This window comes from Coccinella septempunctata, chromosome X (genome assembly GCF_907165205.1).
Source record: "Coccinella septempunctata chromosome X, icCocSept1.1, whole genome shotgun sequence".
NCBI lineage: Eukaryota > Metazoa > Arthropoda > Insecta > Coleoptera > Coccinellidae > Coccinella > Coccinella septempunctata.
Window position 1 is genome coordinate 4,799,639 of NC_058198.1, and position 23,569 is coordinate 4,823,207.

The 23,569-nt window shown below is 37.2% G+C and overlaps 1 protein-coding gene across 4 annotated transcripts in view; it reads right to left on the minus strand.

Moving 5' to 3' along the window:
• The window catches only part of LOC123321698, a 125,229-nt gene continuing 101,660 nt past the window's right edge, over positions 1–23,569 (minus strand). For 3 of the 4 annotated variants that reach the window (XM_044909425.1, XM_044909426.1, XM_044909427.1), the window contains 4 exons: positions 19,661–19,815; positions 18,017–18,227; positions 4,497–4,783; positions 1–2,226 (listed from right to left, as the gene is read on the minus strand). In XM_044909425.1, the coding sequence (XP_044765360.1) occupies positions 1,980–2,226; positions 4,497–4,783; positions 18,017–18,227; positions 19,661–19,815 (900 nt within the window). In that variant the 3' untranslated portion in view covers positions 1–1,979. Of the gene's footprint in view, positions 2,227–4,496; positions 4,784–16,800; positions 17,267–18,016; positions 18,228–19,660; positions 19,816–23,569 lie in introns of those variants that run through there. The other variant, XM_044909428.1, reaches the window with a different exon arrangement.

Below are 23,569 nucleotides of genomic sequence, written 5' to 3' on the forward strand. Positions count from 1 at the left end.
TTGGATCAAACTTTATTGAAAAAGAGTAAATATACTGCACCTCGGTGGCACTGGAAAAAATAATAATCAATAACAGTGAAACACTTGTACTCCTTTGAGAACAATTGCTTGGATCTAGTTTGCACCGAAAAAAAAAATAATACAGTAAATGCATGATAACATGATAGTAAAAATGTTTGTAAACATATAAAATCTCGGAAATTTGTGAATGAGACAGTGTACAGGAACTTATATCTTATACATCAACAACCACCAAATATTTGAAGAGACTCATTTGAATATATAATAATTATTTTTTATATTTTATTTTTTCTTTTCTGTCTCTTTATATTTTGAATGGTTCTGAGTTCACGCACATAACATTATACGAAATGAAATAAAATATAGAAAAAAAAACAACAATATAACATGAAATGAACACGAAATTCAACTATACTCATTCCAAATTGCAGAATTAAGGTTGATTATCACTTAACCTTCCATACTCCTTTCCTTTCCACATAAATATTGTTTGATGTGACTGAATGGACACACTTTACCTTTCATATACTTTGCGTCTCCATATGGAAAGTATAGGGAAGGTTTATTGAGAATCAACTTTTGATTGGAATTCTTACCAATGTTCGTGACGGAAGATTTTTTTATTTTTTCGACAAAGAACACATCTTGATATTTTCCTCGCATCGTAATGAAAAAATACATCATTGTATGCTGTGATATATGGCACGTTCTTATCAAAAAAAGAAGCCATCGTATTATTTCATTTCGAAAATGAGGAAAATATGAACTCGATACAAAATCATCAACAAACATAAATTATAATACTTGCAACACTGATACACAAACATACCTCTTGAGTAAAACAAGAAGTAGAAATAACAACGTCGACGTTTTTTTTTTTTTTCGATATATGTTCGTACGAAATTATTTCAGGAACTTACTCTATACTGACCAACAAAACAAAATGTTAAGCGAAGTGAACGCGAAACGGCGACGTTGCCACATCGTTATAGCGATTAAACACATGCAAGACCTAGTTAAATACTAAACATGCATTAGTTTATTGAAATTAAACATAATTCGCTTCGAACGGTGTTGAATTGTACAACCGGACGAAGATATTCTAAGAAATCTGACACCCTTATAATTCAATACGAAATGAGCCACGTGAAATGGCAGTGCTTATAGTTGCTCTTTCACCTCAGGGTTCAAGAAATACTTTTTTCCACATAGACGTCTCGTTCACATGTTAACGTTAACGTAAAAAGTCAGCGTCGATCTTTGAAAGATCATTATGTCATTGGTCGAGTAAAAAATCGAATATAAAAATATATCCTATCGAATAACCGATTGTTATATCTATCAGAAAAACTATAAACTCAGAAACGAGAGATCCGAAATTCAATTCGGAAACTCCATAACTTCATAAAGCTTTTAGCAAAAGGCACAGTTCGTATTTTTCGATAATATTTCATACAACTGTGCCACAATGGTAACTACGCCCTAATATTTTATTTACAGGGAAATACATGCATTTCTTAAAACAAAATGAAAAATATCAGGTAATAAAATATTTTCTTCAATTACTTGTGAATAGGTACCAAATAGTGAAATCTCCGAAAAATTGAGAAAACTAAATTTAGTTTACTATCATCTTCATAATCGAAAATTTTGCGAAATTGAAATTTTCACATTGTTGCTTTTGCAAATTCACAGAATTTTTTTCGTTTTATATTATAAAATTCTATATACACAATAACAATATGTTATCAGAACAAAATAAATACTCGGTTGCTTTTTTTGTACATAATAAAAAAAGGCAAGACCTATTGGAAGGCACAAGGAAATATTGCGATTATTTGATTAAACTATGAGCAATCGCACTTTGATTACGAAATGTATCAATTGAAAATGCATCAATATCAACGCTAAGTACAGAATTGATACAGAAAAACGTATTTTAACCAAATTATAAGTACCTATATTGGCGGTGGACCATTTATATAACGTAATTTCGGGGTTAGGGACCATGCATAATTATTCATATTGTCGCAACATTGTGGTTCCAATAACCATGCTATGCACAATATCGTCACTAATACTAATTGGAAGGGCACCGATGCCCTGACGGCTCTCTTGAACCATGATGGCTTTCCAGAATCATCATCTGGGTCTCCACCCCCATCCTTACCTTTCACTGGGTGTCCTTCTGTTTTTTGTTTGCTCCTGCAACAAGAGGAACAATCATTTGGGCGTAGTCTACGCGCTGTCTTTCATTTTCTTATACATATTTGATTTCTCATCGTCGAGCAATATAGTGGTTCGGGAAAAAATGAGAATTGATTCAGTGGTTTTCAAAATATTTCACTTCGAAAATTATTCCGAAATTTTCCTCATGCAACACCAACAGAAGCATACAGGCAAATAGGAAATTCTACTTATTAGGAAATCCATAACCATCTTTTAGATTAAAAACCGTTTCCAGTTGCATTTTTTCAATGATGAACTGGTATTTTTGTATCCTCTATTATGTTTTGACTTCAACTCTGAAAATTTTTTTGTTTACACCGGGAAATATTTAGAAGAAACTTTCTATGTATTTTTTTTTTCGTTGTAATAAATTTCTCAATAGGTATTTTCTTGATAATTTCAGATTGCGAACTGTATGCTCCTGACCATCCAGCTTAAACGGACGACGAATACACACACACTCGACTGGGTTCGAATTACAAGAATTACATTTCCATCCGGTAAGTGATTGAAACGTTTTTTGAATAATAATTGATTAGATATCGTGAACATTACGCCTTTTATTCTTCAAGTTGTGTCTCGAATACGACCATAAATACACAAGAGCATTAACATACAACAATGTAAGGTGAAAGAAGAAATTCAAATAGAATTCCTCGATCTAAAACCGTTGCTAGTAGAGGCAAATGTTCCAAATCGGATAATGAGGAATAAACATAAACTGAATTCTGTAGGAAAAACATATATTCAGGGATGTTCCCAAAATTCTGTTGGCGTTCTCTGACAAATACTTCCACAATTCGTTTCGGTGAAAATGAACCTTCTTGTGGAATACAGAATGATGGAAATAGCCCAATAAAACCTCAAATGACAAAGATAAAAACTTTTTCCTTCAAGAAAGTAAAACTAAGGAACTCGAATGTTGAGGAACTGCGTTTCTCCCTTATGAAATTTTTGATATCTGAATATTTTTCAATTTGAAAATAATCCATATGCGTTCGACATGGCGACTCGGATAAACAGGGCATTCATATGCAAGGAGAGTAGTGGCGTCGCGGGCCGCCATTACTGCCTATTTAGCTGTGGAGCGCAAAGACGCTGCCAAGATATTGTCACCATTAGCCCCCCCCTCGAAAATCCAACGCTAGACATTTTTCATGTTTTTCGTCTAAGAGATTAAAACTCAACAAGACATTATCGCGCCATTTGCTCCCCATTTCTCCAAAGCTTGCGAATTATTAAACACCTAAAAGTTTTTGGTGACTTTTTTCGCCTATATTCAGTGAATAGAGTTCTTAATTTTTTATGAATAGAAAAATTTGGACACTTTACAGAGCAGATCGATCATTAGGTATAGCGAATCATGTGAGATCTAAGCATATTGAAATTTGTTGATGTCGAGGTTTCGTTTCTTTTCAATTCTGCAATTTAAAGCGATAAAAATATCGTTTCTAATGTATTGTATGAAATATTATCACATAGTAAATAAATAACAATGAAAAAAATCAATAATGTATGTCCACGAATACTCTCACAATTTCTTCATGGATGATAAACTCAAAATTACATTAGAAATAATAATATGATCGAAACCTTGACATCCCGAATTCCAATATAATAAGACTAAACCACTCCAAATAGTCATTTAATTAACTCTGAAAGATACGTAAGCAAAAACCGAACCCTCCCATTAAAAGTCCAAGCACATGTCAGTAAATATTCTGTAGGTGCGAAACGTTAGTGGTGCAAAAACGAAACCATAAGGTAAAAACAGTGTCAGAAATATTTGTTAGTCATTTATAAGCACGCAACGGATGAGATACAGCAGTTGTGTTTAATGTGTGAGTTGTGTTCATCTCATCATGTTGTAAAAAGTGGGTGGGCTGTGTGTAGTACAGAAGTATTTATTAGAATTTTAAAGGTGGAATTAGGGCCTGATTCTTATATTTAAATTGCTCTTCATACATTATGATAACGCACCATTATAGTTCGATTTCCTCTATTTATTTAGCAAGATTCAAAACAGAGTGAATTTCAAGAAGTTAGAAAATTTTCACATATTCATTTTCATTCGCCGTTTTTTCTGTTAACTATTATCTTTCACTTTGACTAGTACTCAAGATCGTATAAAACTTTCAATGAAGTTGAACGACTTTCCGTCGGGGAAAATATTCGGACCAGCATCACATATCGTAAATAATTGACCAGAAGCATATGAAGATGAAATAAACACCGATCCAACTTACTCAGAATGATCCATCGTACTGGGCAGTGTGCAGACTGCTGATCGAACAATCAAGGACCTGCACTGCTTCTGAAGTTCCCTCAGCTCCTGCTCTGCGGAAGTGAGCCTGCTGGCCATATGAACACGGGCATCACTATCGGGAGAAAGAACAACTTCTAATTGCCTAACTAAACGCCTAATAGCTGCCAGACGACGTTCTCTTTCACCAACATCGTGCTCTGATCCTTCGTCTGATATGCCACTATCTGACCAAGAACCTTCCGTGAACAATTCGGGTATCGTGCAACCCTGAAACAAAAATTAAAATATATTAGTCATCATCATTTCGAAATTGTTTTCAATCATTCGGAATCCAAAAAAATCACTCTGATATAGACCTATTTAAACAATATCTGCAATTTTCTGAGTCACCTCCGCAATTTTTTTGCTAGGATCTTATTAGCCATCGTGAAAATACTGTAAATGTAGATCATTAAAGGAATAAGGAGCACAAACGACTTGAATCGGTTAAATCTAGCAATAATTTTTGTAGACACATTGAAGTTCTTGTATGTGGTCTTTTCTCGAAGAGGTTCGGTTGCAGAATTCGCATAAGCTTTTCCTGAATTTTCGCCATGCATTGGCAGATGCTCTCGCTTTGTTCATCACCCCTGAAAACCTATTTAGTATGCGGTACGGCACTTTTCATTACCGGCGCTGAGCGTCGAGCGGTTCATTTCTATATAGAAGTGCCGAACAGGCAATGCGCTCAACGGTCGAACTTATGCCGCTATAAGACCAGGACCCCGTTTTGGATGTTAGTCCAGTAACGAAAGTCCAGTAGGCGAAAGCCTATTTTCACTTTCATTAGTTTTTCTACTGGAAAACTTCAAGCCGAGTGTTTTAAACTCGGATACAAACAAGGTAGCATCAGTTAATCTATTGGCTTGATGTAGCACATACTAGATGAAAATCCATAATCGAACAGAAGAAACTGAATTACATGATTTTTCACTAGGATGTGCTTCAAATTTTATTCTAATTTCAGTCATTTCATAATGTAGCTATGGAAATGAAGTGGAGTTAAGCATTTGGTGTTCTACCGTAAATCAAAATTATTTTTATAGTGCACAGAGTTACTTGCCACCTTCTCGAATATGACGTGGAAAAGATTGGATTGATGTATTTCATTGAAATTTCAACAAGGTTTCGTCAGCGCACCACAGAAACACATAAAAAAATATACGAACGTGAGATCCCGTTATGAAAACATTCAATAAGCAAACAAGAACTTCAGGAGACGATCCCGATTTTTTTATAAACAGATATGGACCTTCGCGCCGGAAGGAAATATCCGGTAATAATCCGACTATCCTGTAGTCAAGGAGCAAAATTCTGACCTCTGGGCCTGAGTTAAGCTCTCAGATCCGATATTAAATTTGTATTTTTACGCTGATTCTGTGGAACATTCGTAGTACGTGACCGGAAAATCAACCTGGACACGATTAACGATCCGACCGAGCATTACGTTGGTCAGATCAAATCTGGGGGTCGGTCATCGCTAGGGAGTCTATTCACTTATGGTATTTCAGTTGTTTCACCCTCTATCATTATGGTGAAATATCATTTTTAACGTAGGTTGACGTTGATTTATTCAATTGCGGGCAATTTTAATTATTTTAAATCCTTTTTTCGGACGTCATTAAGTGCATCAACGATGGACTTCGACAATCGACCACCAACTTTGTGCCTGTTATTGGTTTAGTTTCTCCCCAACGAAAGATCGAACATTGTTTCAATTGAATTATTGTTGATATTAAAGTTGATTTTGCTCTCTGTCCATTCTATAGAATTCGTCTACGAAAGATCATTCAACATTTCGAACTTCGTTCATTTAGAAATGTCGGAGATAGTTACGATATGGCCTTGTTTCAAGTTGGGAATACACAGAAAGATTCGTGATTATGCGAACAATTCCACGGCTTCCAAACCAGGTCATATCAATATTTCATATCGTGAATGGAAATAATTGAGTATAAAGCATATAGCTCGTTATTCGTATGAAATATTTTTCGAAATGGTTCTCTCTTCCAGATAGTTTTGTATTAATATACTTTCTTCTTCCAGGACTATGACTATGAATTATGCGGCTTAGAAAGAAATCTAGCCTCTTACTGTATAAATATCAGAATGGACGATGACATTTCTCCATTAGAGGGAGTTCATTTATTCGAATTTTTCTCTACCTGATAGATAGATGACAGAAACGGTTGTAAAAGCGCGTTAAAGGAAAAATAATTTATTTGAAGGAGAACCGATTGTAGTTTTTGATAGAGCCTGGTCTACTGATACTTTATTCTGAGTTTCAAAACGATACGACGAAAAAAGTATTTTTCGCAAATTTTTTTCCTGATGTATAACCTTGCGTTTTTTTCGATCGGACTCGAAAATCCAAGTTGGATATTGAGGTGCCGTTCGTGTTTTTCGGATAATTCGACATCCCTGATGCCAAAACCGAGCTCAGTTTTGAAAAAAAAAAAAATCATTTTAGCCGCTGTAGGGTACTACTTTTAACGATTTTCAAAAGGGCGTTAAAGAAAAAATAATTGATTTGAAGAAGAACCGATTGTAGTTTTTGATAGAGCAGGGTCTACTAATACTTTATTCTGAGTTTCAAAACGATACGACGAAAAAAGTATTTTTCGCAAATTTTTTTCCTGATGTATAACCTTCCGTTTTTTTCGATCGGACTCGAAAATCCAAGTTTCGGATATTGAGGTGCCGTTCGTGTTTTTCGGATAATTCGACATCCCTGATGCCAAAACCGAGCTCGGTTTCGAAGAAAAAAAATCATTTTAGCCGCTGTCGTGTACTACTTTTAACGATTTTCAAAAGGGCGTTAAAGAAAAAATAATTGATTTGAAGAAGAACCGATTGTAGTTTTTGATAGAGCAGGGTCTACTAATACTTTATTCTGAGTTTCAAAACGATACGACGAAAAAAGTATTTTTCGCAAATTTTTTTCCTGATGTATAACCTTGCGTTTTTTTCGATCGGACTCGAAAATCCAAGTTTCGGATATTGAGGTGCCGTTCGTGTTTTTCGGATAATTCGACATCCCTGATGCCAAAACCGAGCTCAGTTTTGAAAAAAAAAAAAATCATTTTAGCCGCTGTCGTGTACTACTTTTAACGATTTTCAAAAGGGCGTTAAAGAAAAAATAATTGATTTGAAGAAGAACCGATTGTAGTTTTTGATAGAGCAGGGTCTACTAATACTTTATTCTGAGTTTCAAAACGATACGACGAAAAAAGTATTTTTCGCAAATTTTTTTCCTGATGTATAACCTTCCGTTTTTTTCGATCGGACTCGAAAATCCAAGTTTCGGATATTGAGGTGCCGTACGTGTTTTTCGGATAATTCGACATCCCTGATGCCAAAACCGAGCTCGGTTTCGAAGAAAAAAAATCATTTTAGCCGCTGTGGTGTACTACTTTTAACGATTTTCAAAAGGGCGTTAAAGGAAAAATAACTCAGATATCGATTGAAATTTATTTTGGGAGGATTTTGCATCTCTTCATAAACTTTTTAGGGTTTTCACTCCCAATCTCTGAAACAAAATCAATTAAAAATGAAATCAACGATTTGCTCCTGCGTAAATTCTTGCACTAATTTGTCAGGAGCAAATTAACTAGAAAAAATTGTTGCCTGACAATGAACTCAAAATAAATAACGTTGAAATTATAATTCTTCGTAACGTTTCGGAGTCTATATCAGACTCCTTCATCAGACGGAAAAATCTACTTTTGAAAATCTTCTGACACAGATCACAGAAACAGTTTCTGTGTGTTGACAATTAATGTCAGACAAAAAGCGACAATTCAGAAGATTTTCAAAAGTAGATTTTTCCGTCTGATGAAGGAGTCTGATATAGACTCCGAAACGTTACGAAGAATTATAATTTCAACGTTATTTATTTTGAGTTCATTGTCAGGCAACAATTTTTTCTAGTTAATTTGCTCCTGACAAATTAGTGCAAGAATTTACGCAGGAGCAAATCGTTGATTTCATTTTTAATTGATTTTGTTTCAGAGATTGGGAGTGAAAACCCTAAAAAGTTTATGAAGAAAAATAACTCGTTTGAAGAAGAACCGATTGTAGTTTCTGATAAGGCAGGATCTAATGAATCTATATTCTGAATTTCAAAACGATACGAAAAAAAAAGTATTTTCATCGAAAATTTTTCATGATGCCTTGCGTTTTTTTCGATCGAAATCGAAATTATTTCGGCTGCTATGGTCTACCAAAGTTCCCGAATTTCAGAAGGGCATAAATGGAAAAATAAGTCACTTGAAGAGGAACCGATTGCAGTTTCTGATAAGGCAGGATCTAATGAATCTATATTCTGAATTTTCAAACGATACGAAGAAAAAAGTATTTTCATCGAAAATTTTTCATGTCGGCTGTTGTCGGTTCTTGTCGGTTGTTGTCGGCTGTTGTCGGGTGTTGTCGGTTGTTGTCGGGTGTTGTCGGGTGTTGTCGGTTGTTGTCGGGTGTTGTCGGGTGTTGTCGGGTGTTGTCGGGTGTTGTCGGGTATTGTCGGGTGTTGTCGGTTGTTGTCGGGTGTTGTCGGGTGTTGTCGGGTGTTGTCGGGTGTTGTCGGTTGTTGTCGGGTGTTGTCGGGTGTTGTCGGGTGTTGTCGGGTGTTGTCGGGTGTTGTCGGTTGTTGTCGGGTGTTGTCGGGTGTTGTCGGCTGTTGTCGGGTGTTGTCGGCTGTTGTCGGGTGTTGTCGGGTATTGTCGGGTGTTGTCGGCTGTTGTCGGGTGTTGTCGGCTGTTGTCGGGTGTTGTCGGCTGTTGTCGGGTGTTGTCGGGTATTGTCGGCTGTTGTCGGGTGTTGTCGGGTATTGTCGGCTGTTGTCGGCTGTTGTCGGGTGTTGTCGGTTGTTCTCGGGTGTTATCGGGTGTTGTCGGTTGTTGTCGGCTGTTGTCGGGTATTTTCGGCTGTTGTCGGGTGTTGTCGGGTATTGTAGGGTATTGTCGGGTGTTGTCGGCTGTTGTCGGGTGTTGTCGGGTATTGTCGGCTGTTGTCGGGTGTTGTCGGGTGTTGTCGGGTATTGTCGGGTGTTGTCGGGTGTTGTCGGGTGTTGTCGGGTATTGTCGGCTGTTGTCGGGTGTTGTCGGGTATTGTCGGGTATTGTCGGGTGTTGTCGGGTGTTGTCGGGTGTTGTCGGGTGTTGTCGGGTATTGTCGGCTGTTGTCGGCTGTTGTCGGGTGTTGTCGGGTATTGTCGGGTGTTGTCGGCTGTTGTCGGGTGTTGTCGGCTGTTGTCGGGTGTTGTCGGCTGTTGTCGGGTGTTGTCGGGTATTGTCGGCTGTTGTCGGGTGTTGTCGGGTATTGTCGGCTGTTGTCGGGTGTTGTCGGGTATTGTCGGCTGTTGTCGGTTGTTGTCGGGTGTTGTCGGGTGTTGTCGGCTGTTGTCGGGTGTTGTCGGGTATTGTCGGCTGTTGTCGGGTGTTGTCGGCTGTAGTCGGCTGTTGTCGGCTGTTGTCATTTTAGCCGCTGTAGGGTACTACTTTTAACGATTTTCAAAAGGGCGTTAAAAAAAAAATAATTGATTTGAAGAAGAACCGATAGCAGTTTTTGATAGAGCAGGGTCTACTGATACTTTATTTTGAGTTTCAAAACGATACAATGAAAAAAGGATTTTTCGCAAATTTTTTTCCTGATGATAACCTTGCGTTTTTTTCGATCCGACTCGAAAATCCAAGTTTCGGATATTGAGGTGCCGTTCGTGTTTTTCGGATAATTCGACATCCCTGATGCCAAAACGGAGCTCGGTTTTGAAGAAAAAAAATCATTTTAGCCGCTGTAGTGTACTACTTTTAACGATTTTCAAAAGGGCGTTAAAGAAAAAATAATTGATTTGAAGACGAACCGATTGTAGTTTTTGATAGAGCAGGGTCTACTAATACTTTATTCTGAGTTTCAAAACGATACGACGAAAAAAGTATTTTTCGCAAATTTTTTTCCTGATGTATAACCTTGCGTTTTTTTCGATCGGACTCGAAAATCCAAGTTTCGGATATTGAGGTGCCGTACGTGTTTTTCGGATAATTCGACATCCCTGATGCCAAAACGGAGCTCGGTTTTGAAGAAAAAAAATCATTTTAGCCGCTGTAGTGTACTACTTTTAACGATTTTCAAAAGGGCGTTAAAAAAAAATAATTGATTTGAAGAAGAACCGATAGCAGTTTTTGATAGAGCAGGGTCTACTGATACTTTATTTTGAGTTTCAAAACGATACAATGAAAAAAGTATTTTTCGCAAATTTTTTTCCTGATGTATATATAACCTTGCGTTTTTTTTCGATCGGACTCGAAAATCCAAGTTTCGGATATTGAGGTGCCGTACGTGTTTTTCGGATAATTCGACATCCCTGATGCCAAAACGGAGCTCGGTTTTGAAGAAAAAAAATCATTTTAGCCGCTGTAGTGTACTACTTTTAACGATTTTCAAAAGGGCGTTAAAGAAAAAATAATTGATTTGAAGAAGAACCGATTGTAGTTTTTGATAGAGCAGGGTCTACTGATACTTTATTCTGAGTTTCAAAACGATACGACGAAAAAAGTATTTTTCGCAAATTTTTTTCCTGATGTATAACCTTGCGTTTTTTTCGATCGGACTCGAAAATCCAAGTTTCGGATATTGAGGTGCCGTACGTGTTTTTCGGATAATTCGACATCCCTGATGCCAAAACGGAGCTCGGTTTTGAAGAAAAAAAATCATTTTAGCCGCTGTAGTGTACTACTTTTAACGATTTTCAAAAGGGCGTTAAAAAAAAATAATTGATTTGAAGAAGAACCGATAGCAGTTTTTGATAGAGCAGGGTCTACTGATACTTTATTTTGAGTTTCAAAACGATACAATGAAAAAAGTATTTTTCGCAAATTTTTTTCCTGATGTATATATAACCTTGCGTTTTTTTTCGATCGGACTCGAAAATCCAAGTTTCGGATATTGAGGTGCCGTACGTGTTTTTCGGATAATTCGACATCCCTGATGCCAAAACGGAGCTCGGTTTTGAAGAAAAAAAATCATTTTAGCCGCTGTAGTGTACTACTTTTAACGATTTTCAAAAGGGCGTTAAAGGAAAAATAACTCGTTTGAAGAAGAACCGATTGTAGTTTCTGATAAGGCAGGATCTAATGAATCTATATTCTGAATTTCAAAACGATACGAAAAAAAAAGTATTTTCATCGAAAATTTTTCATGATGCCTTGCGTTTTTTTCGATCGAAATCGAAATTATTTCGGCTGCTATGGTCTACCAAAGTTCCCGAATTTCAGAAGGGCATAAATGGAAAAATAAGTCACTTGAAGAGGAACCGATTGCAGTTTCTGATAAGGCAGGATCAAATGAATCTATATTCTGAATTTCCAAACGATACGAAGAAAAAAGTATTTTCATCGAAAATTTTTCATGTCGGCTGTTGTCGGTTCTTGTCGGTTGTTGTCGGCTGTTGTCGGGTGTTGTCGGTTGTTGTCGGGTGTTGTCGGGTGTTGTCGGGTATTGTCGGGTGTTGTCGGTTGTTGTCGGGTGTTGTCGGGTATTGTCGGGTGTTGTCGGGTGTTGTCGGTTGTTGTCGGCTGTTGTCGGGTGTTGTCGGTTGTTGTCGGGTGTTATCGGGTGTTGTCGGTTGTTGTCGGGTATTGTCGGCTGTTGTCGGGTGTTGTCGGGTATAGTCGGGTATTGTCGGCTGTTGTCGGGTGTTGTCGGCTATTGTCGGGTGTTGTCGGGTATTGTCGGCTGTTGTCGGGTGTTGTCGGCTGTTGTCGGGTGTTGTCGGGTATTGTCGGGTGTTGTCGGCTGTTGTCGGGTGTTGTCGGGTATTGTCGGGTGTTGTCGGTTGTTGTCGGGTGTTATCGGGTGTTGTCGGTTGTTGTCGGGTGTTGTCGGCTGTTGTCGGGTGTTGTCGGGTATTGTCGGCTGTTGTCGGGTGTTGTCGGGTATTGTCGGCTGTTGTCGGGTGTTGTCGGCTGTAGTCGGCTGTTGTCGGCTGTTGTCATTTTAGCCGCTGTAGGGTACTACTTTTAACGATTTTCAAAAGGGCGTTAAAAAAAAATAATTGATTTGAAGAAGAACCGATAGCAGTTTTTGATAGAGCAGGGTCTACTGATACTTTATTTTGAGTTTCAAAACGATACAATGAAAAAAGTATTTTTCGCAAATTTTTTTCCTGATGTATAACCTTGCGTTTTTTTTCGATCGGACTCGAAAATCCAAGTTTCGGATATTGAGGTGCCGTACGTGTTTTTCGGATAATTCGACATCCCTGATGCCAAAACGGAGCTCGGTTTTGAAGAAAAAAAATCATTTTAGCCGCTGTAGTGTACTACTTTTAACGATTTTCAAAAGGGCGTTAAAGAAAAAATAATTGATTTGAAGAAGAACCGATTGTAGTTTTTGATAGAGCAGGGTCTACTGATACTTTATTCTGAGTTTCAAAACGATACGACGAAAAAAGTATTTTTCGCAAATTTTTTTCCTGATGTATAACCTTGCGTTTTTTTCGATCGGACTCGAAAATCCAAGTTTCGGATATTGAGGTGCCGTACGTGTTTTTCGGATAATTCGACATCCCTGATGCCAAAACGGAGCTCGGTTTTGAAGAAAAAAAATCATTTTAGCCGCTGTAGTGTACTACTTTTAACGATTTTCAAAAGGGCGTTAAAGAAAAAATAATTGATTTGAAGAAGAACCGATTGTAGTTTTTGATAGAGCAGGGTCTACTGATACTTTATTCTGAGTTTCAAAACGATACGACGAAAAAATTATTTTTCGCAAATTTTTTTCCTGATGTTTTTATAACCTTGCGTTTTTTTCGATCGGACTCGAAAATCCAAGTTTCGGATATTGAGGTGCCGTACGTGTTTTTCGGATAATTCGACATCCCTGATGCCAAAACCGAGCTCGGTTTTGAAGAAAAAAAATCATTTTAGCCGCTGTAGTGTACTACTTTTAACGATTTTCAAAAGGGCGTTAGAGAAAAAATAATTGATTTGAAGAAGAACCGATTGTAGTTTTTGATAGAGCGGGGTCTACTGATACTTTATTCTGAGTTTCAAAACGATACCACGAAAAAAGTATTTTTCGCAAATTTTTTTCCTGATGTATAACCTTGCGTTTTTTTCGATCGGACTCGAAAATCCAAGTTTCGGATATTGAGGTGCCGTACGTGTTTTTCGGATAATTCGACATCCCTGATGCCAAAACCGAGCTCGGTTTCGAAGAAAAAAAATCATTTTAGCCGCTGTAGTGTACTACTTTTAACGATTTTCAAAAGGGCGTTAAAGAAAAAATAATTGATTTGAAGAAGAACCGATTGTAGTTTTTGATAGAGCAGGGTCTACTGATACTTTATTCTGAGTTTCAAAACGATACGACGAAAAAAGTATTTTTCGCAAATTTTTTTCCTGATGTATAACCTTGCGTTTTTTTCGATCGGACTCGAAAATCCAAGTTTCGGATATTGAGGTGCCGTACGTGTTTTTCGGATAATTCGACATCCCTGATGCCAAAACCGAGCTCGGTTTTGAAGAAAAAAAATCATTTTAGCCGCTGTAGTGTACTACTTTTAACGATTTTCAAAAGGGCGTTAGAGAAAAAATAATTGATTTGAAGAAGAACCGATTGTAGTTTTTGATAGAGCAGGGTCTACTAATACTTTATTCTGAGTTTCAAAACGATACGACGAAAAAAGTATTTTTCGCAAATTTTTTTCCTGATGTATAACCTTCCGTTTTTTTCGATCGGACTCGAAAATCCAAGTTTCGGATATTGAGGTGCCGTACGTGTTTTTCGGATAATTCGACATCCCTGATGCCAAAACCGAGCTCGGTTTCGAAGAAAAAAAATCATTTTAGCCGCTGTAGTGTACTACTTTTAACGATTTTCAAAAGGGCGTTAAAGAAAAAATAATTGATTTGAAGAAGAACCGATTGTAGTTTTTGATAGAGCGGGGTCTACTGATACTTTATTCTGAGTTTCAAAACGATACCACGAAAAAAGTATTTTTCGCAAATTTTTTTCCTGATGTATAACCTTGCGTTTTTTTCGATCGGACTCGAAAATCCAAGTTTCGGATATTGAGGTGCCGTACGTGTTTTTCGGATAATTCGACATCCCTGATGCCAAAACCGAGCTCGGTTTCGAAGAAAAAAAATCATTTTAGCCGCTGTAGTGTACTACTTTTAACGATTTTCAAAAGGGCGTTAAAGAAAAAATAATTGATTTGAAGAAGAACCGATTGTAGTTTTTGATAGAGCGGGGTCTACTGATACTTTATTCTGAGTTTCAAAACGATACCACGAAAAAAGTATTTTTCGCAAATTTTTTTCCTGATGTATAACCTTGCGTTTTTTTCGATCGGACTCGAAAATCCAAGTTTCGGATATTGAGGTGCCATACGTGTTTTTCGGATAAGTCGACATCCCTGATGCCAAAACCGAGCTCGGTTTTGAAGAAAAAAAATCATTTTAGCCGCTGTAGTGTACTACTTTTAACGATTTTCAAAAGGGCGTTAGAGAAAAAATAATTGATTTGAAGAAGAACCGATTGTAGTGCAGGGTCTACTAATACTTTGTTATTATGTTATTTGTATTATATAACGATTTTCCGCTTTTGGCGAATTCGTTCTTGCAAGAATAAATTCTTAATCTTGCAATAATGCAAGCCCCCTTTTATTCTCGAATGACGAAAAAAATATTTTTTTCAGGTACACTTCGTGAGTTGCGAGTGAAAATTTCTTGACTGGACGAGAAACAATGAAACAACAAGACTCATTATGGACAAAGGGAAATAGAAAATAAACCAAATTTTTTCGAACTTTATATTTGTGCTGTTTTTTTGAAACTTGAATAAAATAATTCTGGATTCACAATTGTTTTTTTTTCCTACGTCATTTATTATTCGAATTCTAAATGCTGCAGTGTAACAACAATTTGAAGTGCACATTCAGGTGACAAGTTTTCTGAAATGAAGAAATCTGGTTCACTGCAGCATTTAGCGCTAAAAACACATGCACTGTGGTCCGAACTCACGAGGAGATCGAAATTTTTTGTTCCACAGTGCGCCATCAGAGGGCCCTGCAGTCACTTCGAATTATATTCCTTTAGTTCTTTAGTACTGCACTACACCGCCAGAGGGCGCTGCAGTCGCTAGAAAAATTTTCGAATTTAGTTCCGAAAACACCCGCCAGATGGCGCTATTTTTAAAGTGGCAAAATCGCGACTTTCGCTGCACTACTCTTGCGATTTCAGGGGGCACTGTAATTGCAAAAATTTTGAGCCCGAGCACTGCAGTTCCCAGAGATACTTTTAGTACTGCACTACACCGCCAGGGGGCGCTGCGGTCGCTCGAAAAATTTTCGAATTTAGTTCCGAAAACACCCGCCAGAGGGCGCTATTTTTAAAGTGGCAAAATCGCGACTTTCGCTGCACTACTCTTGCGATTTCAGGGGGCACTGTAATTGCAAAAATTTTGAGCCCGAGCACTGCAGTTCCCAGAGATACATTTAGTACTGCACTACACCGCCAGGGGGCGCTGCAGTCGCTCGAAAAATTTTTCGAATTTAGTTCCGAAAACACCCGCCAGGGGGCTACAGCCACTTTTGAAATTTTTGTAGCCCCCTAGCGGGTGTTTTCGGAACTAAATTCGAAAAATTTTTCGAGCGACTGCAGCGCCCCCTGGCGGTGTAGTGCAGTACTAAAAGTATCTCTGGGAACTGCAGTGCTCGGGCTCAAAATTTTTGCAATTACAGTGCCCCCTGAAATCGCAAGAGTAGTGCAGCGAAAGTCGTGATTTTGCCACTTTAAAAATAGCGCCATCTGGCGGGTGTTTTCGGAACTAAATTCGAAAATTTTTCGAGCGACCGCAGCGCCCCCTGGCGGTGTAGTGCAGTACTAAATGTATCTCTGGGAACTGCAGTGCTCGGGCTCAAAATTTTTGCAATTACAGTGCCCCCTGAAATCGCAAGAGTAGTGCAGCGAAAGTCGCGATTTTGCCACTTTAAAAATAGCGCCCTCTGGCGGGTGTTTTCGGAACTAAAATAAAAAAATTTCGAGCGTCCGCAGCGCCCCCTGGCGGCGTAGTGCGGAACTAATAAATTAAAATTCGAAGAGACTGCAGCACCCTCTGACAGCGCACTGTGGACATATAACACTCTAGAACTGTATCAGTGCGTATAATGCTCTTATACATAGCCAGAATGTAAGACGCACCAGGCTTAAAGGGACATCAGGACTTCAAAGTAATAGATAATCAGTTATAATTATATTCTTTATTTATCTTTAAAGAAAAATCAGATTGAATAGTACAAGTAAAAGTATAAAAACTGATAAATACGAGTCTGCAACACTAGACATCTCAGAATGAAGAGAAAACTGATACAACTGCTCTAATATCAAAAACATTATCAATATTATTCTGATGCAAACATTTCCTTACGATACATCAAAATAAAGTTGGGAAAAAAAATGTATTATTCGGAAAACATAATTTTTCAACGTCCAAAATGCCGATTTTCAATTATTTTGATCATAAATATATTCTAATCAGGATAAAATTCGCGAAAAAATTCTGTTCTATTTCGTATCTTCCTAAAATTGGAGTTCTTGATCAACTCGACCAAGCATAAACTCAGATGGTGTCTCGTTCTCGGATTGAAAGAGAGATAGCATCTTGATGACAAAAACTACAATTCTTGAATAGTTTTCTTGAACAGTTTTTGTTTCTGAAAAACGAATTCAGAATCGGAATCAGCGACCTCGAAAAAGGAAGGACATCTGTCGATTTTGGGATAATTTTTGCGACTGTCTAATAATCTCGAAAATATCCTAGGAAGACTGAAAGAAATCATCAAGGTGTTGATGGAAAGGATATCTATCCACTCTGAGAATGATTCAAGCATTAGACAACTTTTTTTAAATATCTTAGCAAAAATATTCAAAGAATGGAATAATCTGCAAAATAACGAATTTATGGAACATTTACTTATCATTTGATCGAAACGTCTCATCCATATTAAGTTTTTTGAAAATATTTAGTCATGTCTCCTCCTCTAGGGGATTTTGACTCCTGAGAAGTTTTCGTAGATACAAAAATTAATATTGATTAATTGTTGACGTTCATTCGAGAATTTTTTCAAAACAGTAGTCACACCCAGAAGAACATCCTAGAATTCAAAAACGAATTATAATATTTATATGTTGATATTTTGAAAGTTTCTCATTCTCCCAAAAATCATATGAATTTCTATCGATAATTCGAGGATCTTCTCATGAATATTGCTAAATAGCACTCAATACGCATTTTGATCCGTATATTCTCTATTTTGAAGAAATTTTCTTCTAAAAAAAACCTGAATTTTTCACAAGTAATCGACAGATATCAATTCATTGCCTGGAAGTCACCAGAAGAAATCAAGAAGAAGAACTATACAAGTTTTGTCTTTGGAGGAAATGATATAGATGGGAAGACTCACCTTGACCAAATTGGTTTCGGACAACAGCTTGGCAACATCGCGCACATATACCGCTGTTTGTTCCGAAAGGGTTCCTCCTTTCAGGGCAGAATCTAATAATCGTAGAGTTTTCTCGTCGCTTCTCAAATCCCCATGAAGTTGATCTAGTCTACTTTCCAAAGTCTTCCACGTTTCCAGCAACGGCTGAAGTTGACTCAATCGATCTGAAGTTCTGGAATGAAACAGAACCAACGTCAGAATATTTTAAGGGACTTGCCGAATTATAAAGGAATACTTTCATTACATATGACAACAACAACAAGAGAAAAATCAGATTCCCTAGAACTATAGTAATAAGTTGAACACACAATCAAGGCCATTTGGCTTCAACTAACAATTGCGAAAAAGATTTTTAACATGCTACTATTTTTCCATTTTAAGTAACGAGATAATAAATAATATTGAAGGTTAACTTATGAGACCGAAAAAAGTATACCTACTTAATGGGAGAACTAAGTGATCTTGATCTACGATTTAAGACAATGCAAAAATCTTTAAATCATCCAAATCGAAAAACGGGTTAGAATTTTACGTTTCGTAAGGCAATCAAATAAATCACAGATGACGTACAACCGAAAGCTATATGAAATGTACCCAAAAGTATTTGTTATCCAGAACACGCGATATGTGGGTGCAGCTGTCATTATGCATCAACGATGTGTGGGAGGGAGGGTTCATCTTGAACACTTGAATACTAATTAATAATACCGAGTACTGGGCACCTACTTAGCTTTCCACACGACACTTTATCGCCTCAAAACCCGAATGTCCAATCTATCACGTATACAGTCGTGAGAAAACGTTGCTGCCAGAATAATTCATTCCGTAATATGTGTTCGATAATGTTAACAGTTAAATCTGCTTATATCGATTTAACTATGCCGATTCTAAGTAACAGATGTAAATGCGCTTTTGCGTTAAAAAACAACAGTTCACTTCAGGGAAATGTCAGAGAACTGCGCGGGAAATGCCAGCCAAACAAATTTCAATATCAGTTTTTCCTCAGGAAGCATCCACAATCCAATAGTATTATTTGATGTGGCCATCTTGCTTATTTCCAAATAAATTGTACATTTTCTTGTTGAACACTTTCTTGCTTTAAAATGTAGGCGATCCCATTAAATATTTTTGTAGGTATGGTATGTACTGTTGGCGAGAAAAAGCAACAATTAAGGTCTGAAATCGTCCTCATCGCTTAGAAAGATGGGAATATGTCTACCCTGTATAGTTAGCAACCCGAATATCTCGATGGCCTTTCCCTAATCGGTGGTAATACCACAAAAGCCGTCGATTCTTCATCACCGAGTTTATTCTCATAACAAACTTTTACCCCAAATAAAGTTTCATTAGTTCTCACTGAATCCTCCTATAACTAATCATTATTGCGGCAGTGAGAACTTTGGATTCCCCCTCACATTGAACTACATCTATTTCGTGTTGTGTAAATGATGACTAGTTTCAACCTGAACAAGGGACTGATCGATTGACTAAACACGTGATATAGAGAATTCGGTTTTATACGAATTTCAGTTTTGAATTCCTTCCAGATTCGATGACCAACTAAAAAACGATATATCATGCGATATTTAGATAAAAGAAACTTACTTCTGATGTAGATTTTCCCACAAGCTGTAGAGATACGAAATGTCGTTCTTTAAGGAGGAAGCATTGTATTCTTTGTTCTCAACTACGAAGTGATGAACAGATAAATTCAACTCGAATAGCTTCTTCTTTTTGTCCTGCATTTCAACCAGCAATTTCTGAAACAAAAAATAAATGTCGTTTCGAATAATCTGAAATTTATTTGGATATTGAATAGGTATTTGCAAATATTTCAATAATGATATTAAATACAAGGAGATTGTTAAAAAAGATGAATAAGAAGTAAAATCTGCCAGGAAATTACTGAAAATTCCTTCACAAATCTAATTATTTTCCGATAAGCCCGACCGAAATTTTCAGTTGAATTTTCCACGATGGTATTGGCGCTGATGGGCCGAAATAAAGTAGGCAATGAATTATTCCAGGAATTGAAGTTTTCAAAGATTAAAGAGAAGGAGTGGAGGGTCCAGTGTAGGTCAGTCAATGGTTGCAACGTTGTACTGTCCCTAGGGAACATTCAAGAGTCCTTTCGACGAAAAAGGGCCGATATCTCGATGCCTATATATTCCGTATTGCCGGCCGGTTGACACTGCTGTTTCTGTGTTTATATATTACAGAGGGAACGACGATCATCTCAACTTCGAAAATGAAATGAGTTTTCCCCTGAAGGACCGACGATAAATTCTGGGCGTTCCCGAATAACCTCAGTATAGCGGGTGTTCAGCTGACGGGTATCAACAATTCTATAGAAGCGTTATCTGTTCTTGAAAGCAAGCAATTCATATTGTCATCAAACGCGTAAATATTTGAAAAAAAAATAGGCAGCGTCCTCTAAATTTATGAAAAAATGAAAAAACCTTCATTTTTTTCCTCTAGAAACAACTCTTCACACATTATCTATCATAATATCGTGAGATGAAATTGCAGAGAACCAAGCAGCGCGTACGAAATTATTGCCTTATCAATCTGCTATAGTGGTCAAGAAGATAGATTTCCTTTCAAGCCGAAAAATATAATTTTGTTTAAAAATTCAAACGTTACATAGCCACATTTCATTGTTAGGAAGCCATTGACGATCCAAATCCGGCAATAAAATCAATTATTTAATGCCTTGCCGTTATACCGAAATTTATTCGGCTCAGACCAGATATACTGCCCCTTATGTTCCGTAAATCGACGTATCGCGCAGTTATTTCACTTCGATTCACTACCAATAGATGAAAAAAACCTAAGAAGAATATATCAATCAAAGCAAAATGAAAAAAAATTATTTTACATCTGAATAATAGAAAACCCCGCATATGTATAATTGTTTCATAAAAATATCAAGAATATTTTATTTTGTAAAAGTTTGGGTACGTGGTGAACAATATTTTTATGAATCCTCAAGTGCTAATTTTTTCCCCACAGATCCCACCCCACGATTAGTGTATTACTCAAAGAGCATCATATCACATAAAAATCGATTAATTTGTAACCGTGTTATAGCAAAAGGTACCAAAGTGCGACAGAACTGGTCATTTCCAAGAAATAAACACATGTCTACAAGGATCGTTTTTGTTATATCCACCCTTTCCTGACTCAATAAATTAACTGAGCTAAACTTATACAAGTAACCAATCGAAACTTTGAATGAAGTATTCAACGAAAACGAATGAAGTTGCTTCTCAAACAGGGTTCATATAAACCGAAGGAAAGTTTGTCTTTGCCCCTTCCCTCTGAGTCATGTCGCATATATATAAGACAATTTCCTAGATTTTCACCCTTCGAAAGGGTGGTGAAGGAATCACCACGGAAAATGTACTGAATGCGAATCAATTGATTGGCTGTTGATTGTAAATTGAATTACATTGGAATGCGTGCTGCATCGGATATAGCAGCCGGCATACCAATGCGGTTGTGTTCTGCGACGTGTATTTACACAGTCCCCTGCACCAAATTGCGGTTATCGAATCTGCAAATCCACATACGGCCATAGACAAACTGTGATTTAGGCACGGCAAATCGAGATGCATGATGAACCCATTGTTTCACTTCAAGAAATCCACGTTCAACTTTTCGAACAGCGAATTTCAGTTACGAAAAACTCGATCAGTGGAGAAAATTCAAAATAATTTCAAGCCGCAGATGAGGGTCCATTCATTTTTATATCAAGTCATTCCATGCCAGTCAAACCCCTCTTCGAATGGAGGAATATTTTGGATTGAATTGAAAATGTTAAAATTGGTTATCCTCGAAAGTTTGATGTATGCCATCAAGGACTTTTTAATAGAACTTTTTTAACTGTACAAAATTGTAATTGATCATATTCCTCTATCTCTTATAAATTGCCCATCAAAGCTTGAAACCTACTCTCCCGAATAAGAATATAGCCAGGCGCATTGTACGAATAGTTAAAGAGAAGAATAGTATAAGATCGTCCAGACCCTATGGGTCCCTCATCCAAATAGGCACATAAGAGCATTCCCCACTGAACGAAAGCAGTGAACAATTGAAATTCCGGAGTTGAGTAATTAAAAGGAATTGTCCGTCTTTTTTTAAGGTTTCCGAAAAGTCCGAATTCGGCGTTGCAGAAGGACGACTGTCACCAGCGGCCATTAGTTAATTCTTTTTCAGTCAGAGAATCGGAGGTATGCGCCTTTTGTACGATAGCTGGAAGTGGGCGTTTTTACAAGAGGTTGAATTAAACGATACTCGAAACTAAAAACTGGTGGTGTGTGATATTTTCAGTTTGAAATGACGATAAAAGCGTACCCGTGTCGCGCTACTGCTACGGCACATTACGTGACGTGACTCGCAAATATGCTGCCTCCATCACGGCTCTCTTGCAGACACGTCCAAGTCTTAATCTTGCACCACTACGGCGGCGTACAAATGTTGCGGCCTCTGCCAGGCCCGGACGAACCCCTCCAGATCCAGAAATTTCATATTTTTCGAAATAAACCGCTCCTTATCATGAAAAAACCTGATATTTTCGAAAAATTAGATGACTCGAATGATTTATTTTCAGAAAAATCGATATGCAATCTAGAACATACAATTTTAGATGATGCTCACTTTCCACGTAGATTGTGGATTGTTTTAAGGGGTAACTTTACGTCCTCTCATATAAAATTGTGAGTTTTTTCACCAAATTCGAATTCAATGTCTATCATGGAAAAGACCAATCACACACAGCAACAAAAGGTCCATTCATTACTGGTAAAAAAGTTACGGTTGTCATTTAATAAACTCAACTATCCTACTCAGAATCTGTGAATATTAATCTAATCTACATCATGAAATTCACAGGCGATCCAATTTTCTGTTGTTCTGCGAAATACTTCTTGTTACTCGTACAAGAAAGTCACGTGAAATATTCGAGGAATTTTTTCACCATTTTCAGAATCGATGGATATCTAGATCTAAACCGAGAAAACTACCAGTTCTCAGAGTGGAGAAATCCATTCAAATCCTAGTAAAATAAATACTTTTTATATTTCACAAAATATTTTTTCCCTAATAAATTTTCGTACCAGAAAATCATTTGATTTTGAATTATTATTTGAAGTTATTTTAGAAAATATCTGTCTCTGGCATGAACTCTCCGCAGAATCTACAGATATACGTTAACATCTATATCCAGTCTATCCAGACATACAAAAACGATTCTCATTTCCATGATTTCGCGAAATATTTCACTCCAAAAATAATTTTGTACATTAGTTATTCGAGGATACTTTCAAAAATATTTGTCACTAGCATGAATTATTCACAGAATCAATTAAAATCGATTCGACTGAGGTCATGAAATTCAACAACTAAGAAATTTTTGTGAATTTTTCAACGTTTTTGAAGGTTTTTCCGAAAACTTTGGCCACTCGGTAGAATAAATACACAGAATCGATAATAAAATTAAAAACCCATCGCAAA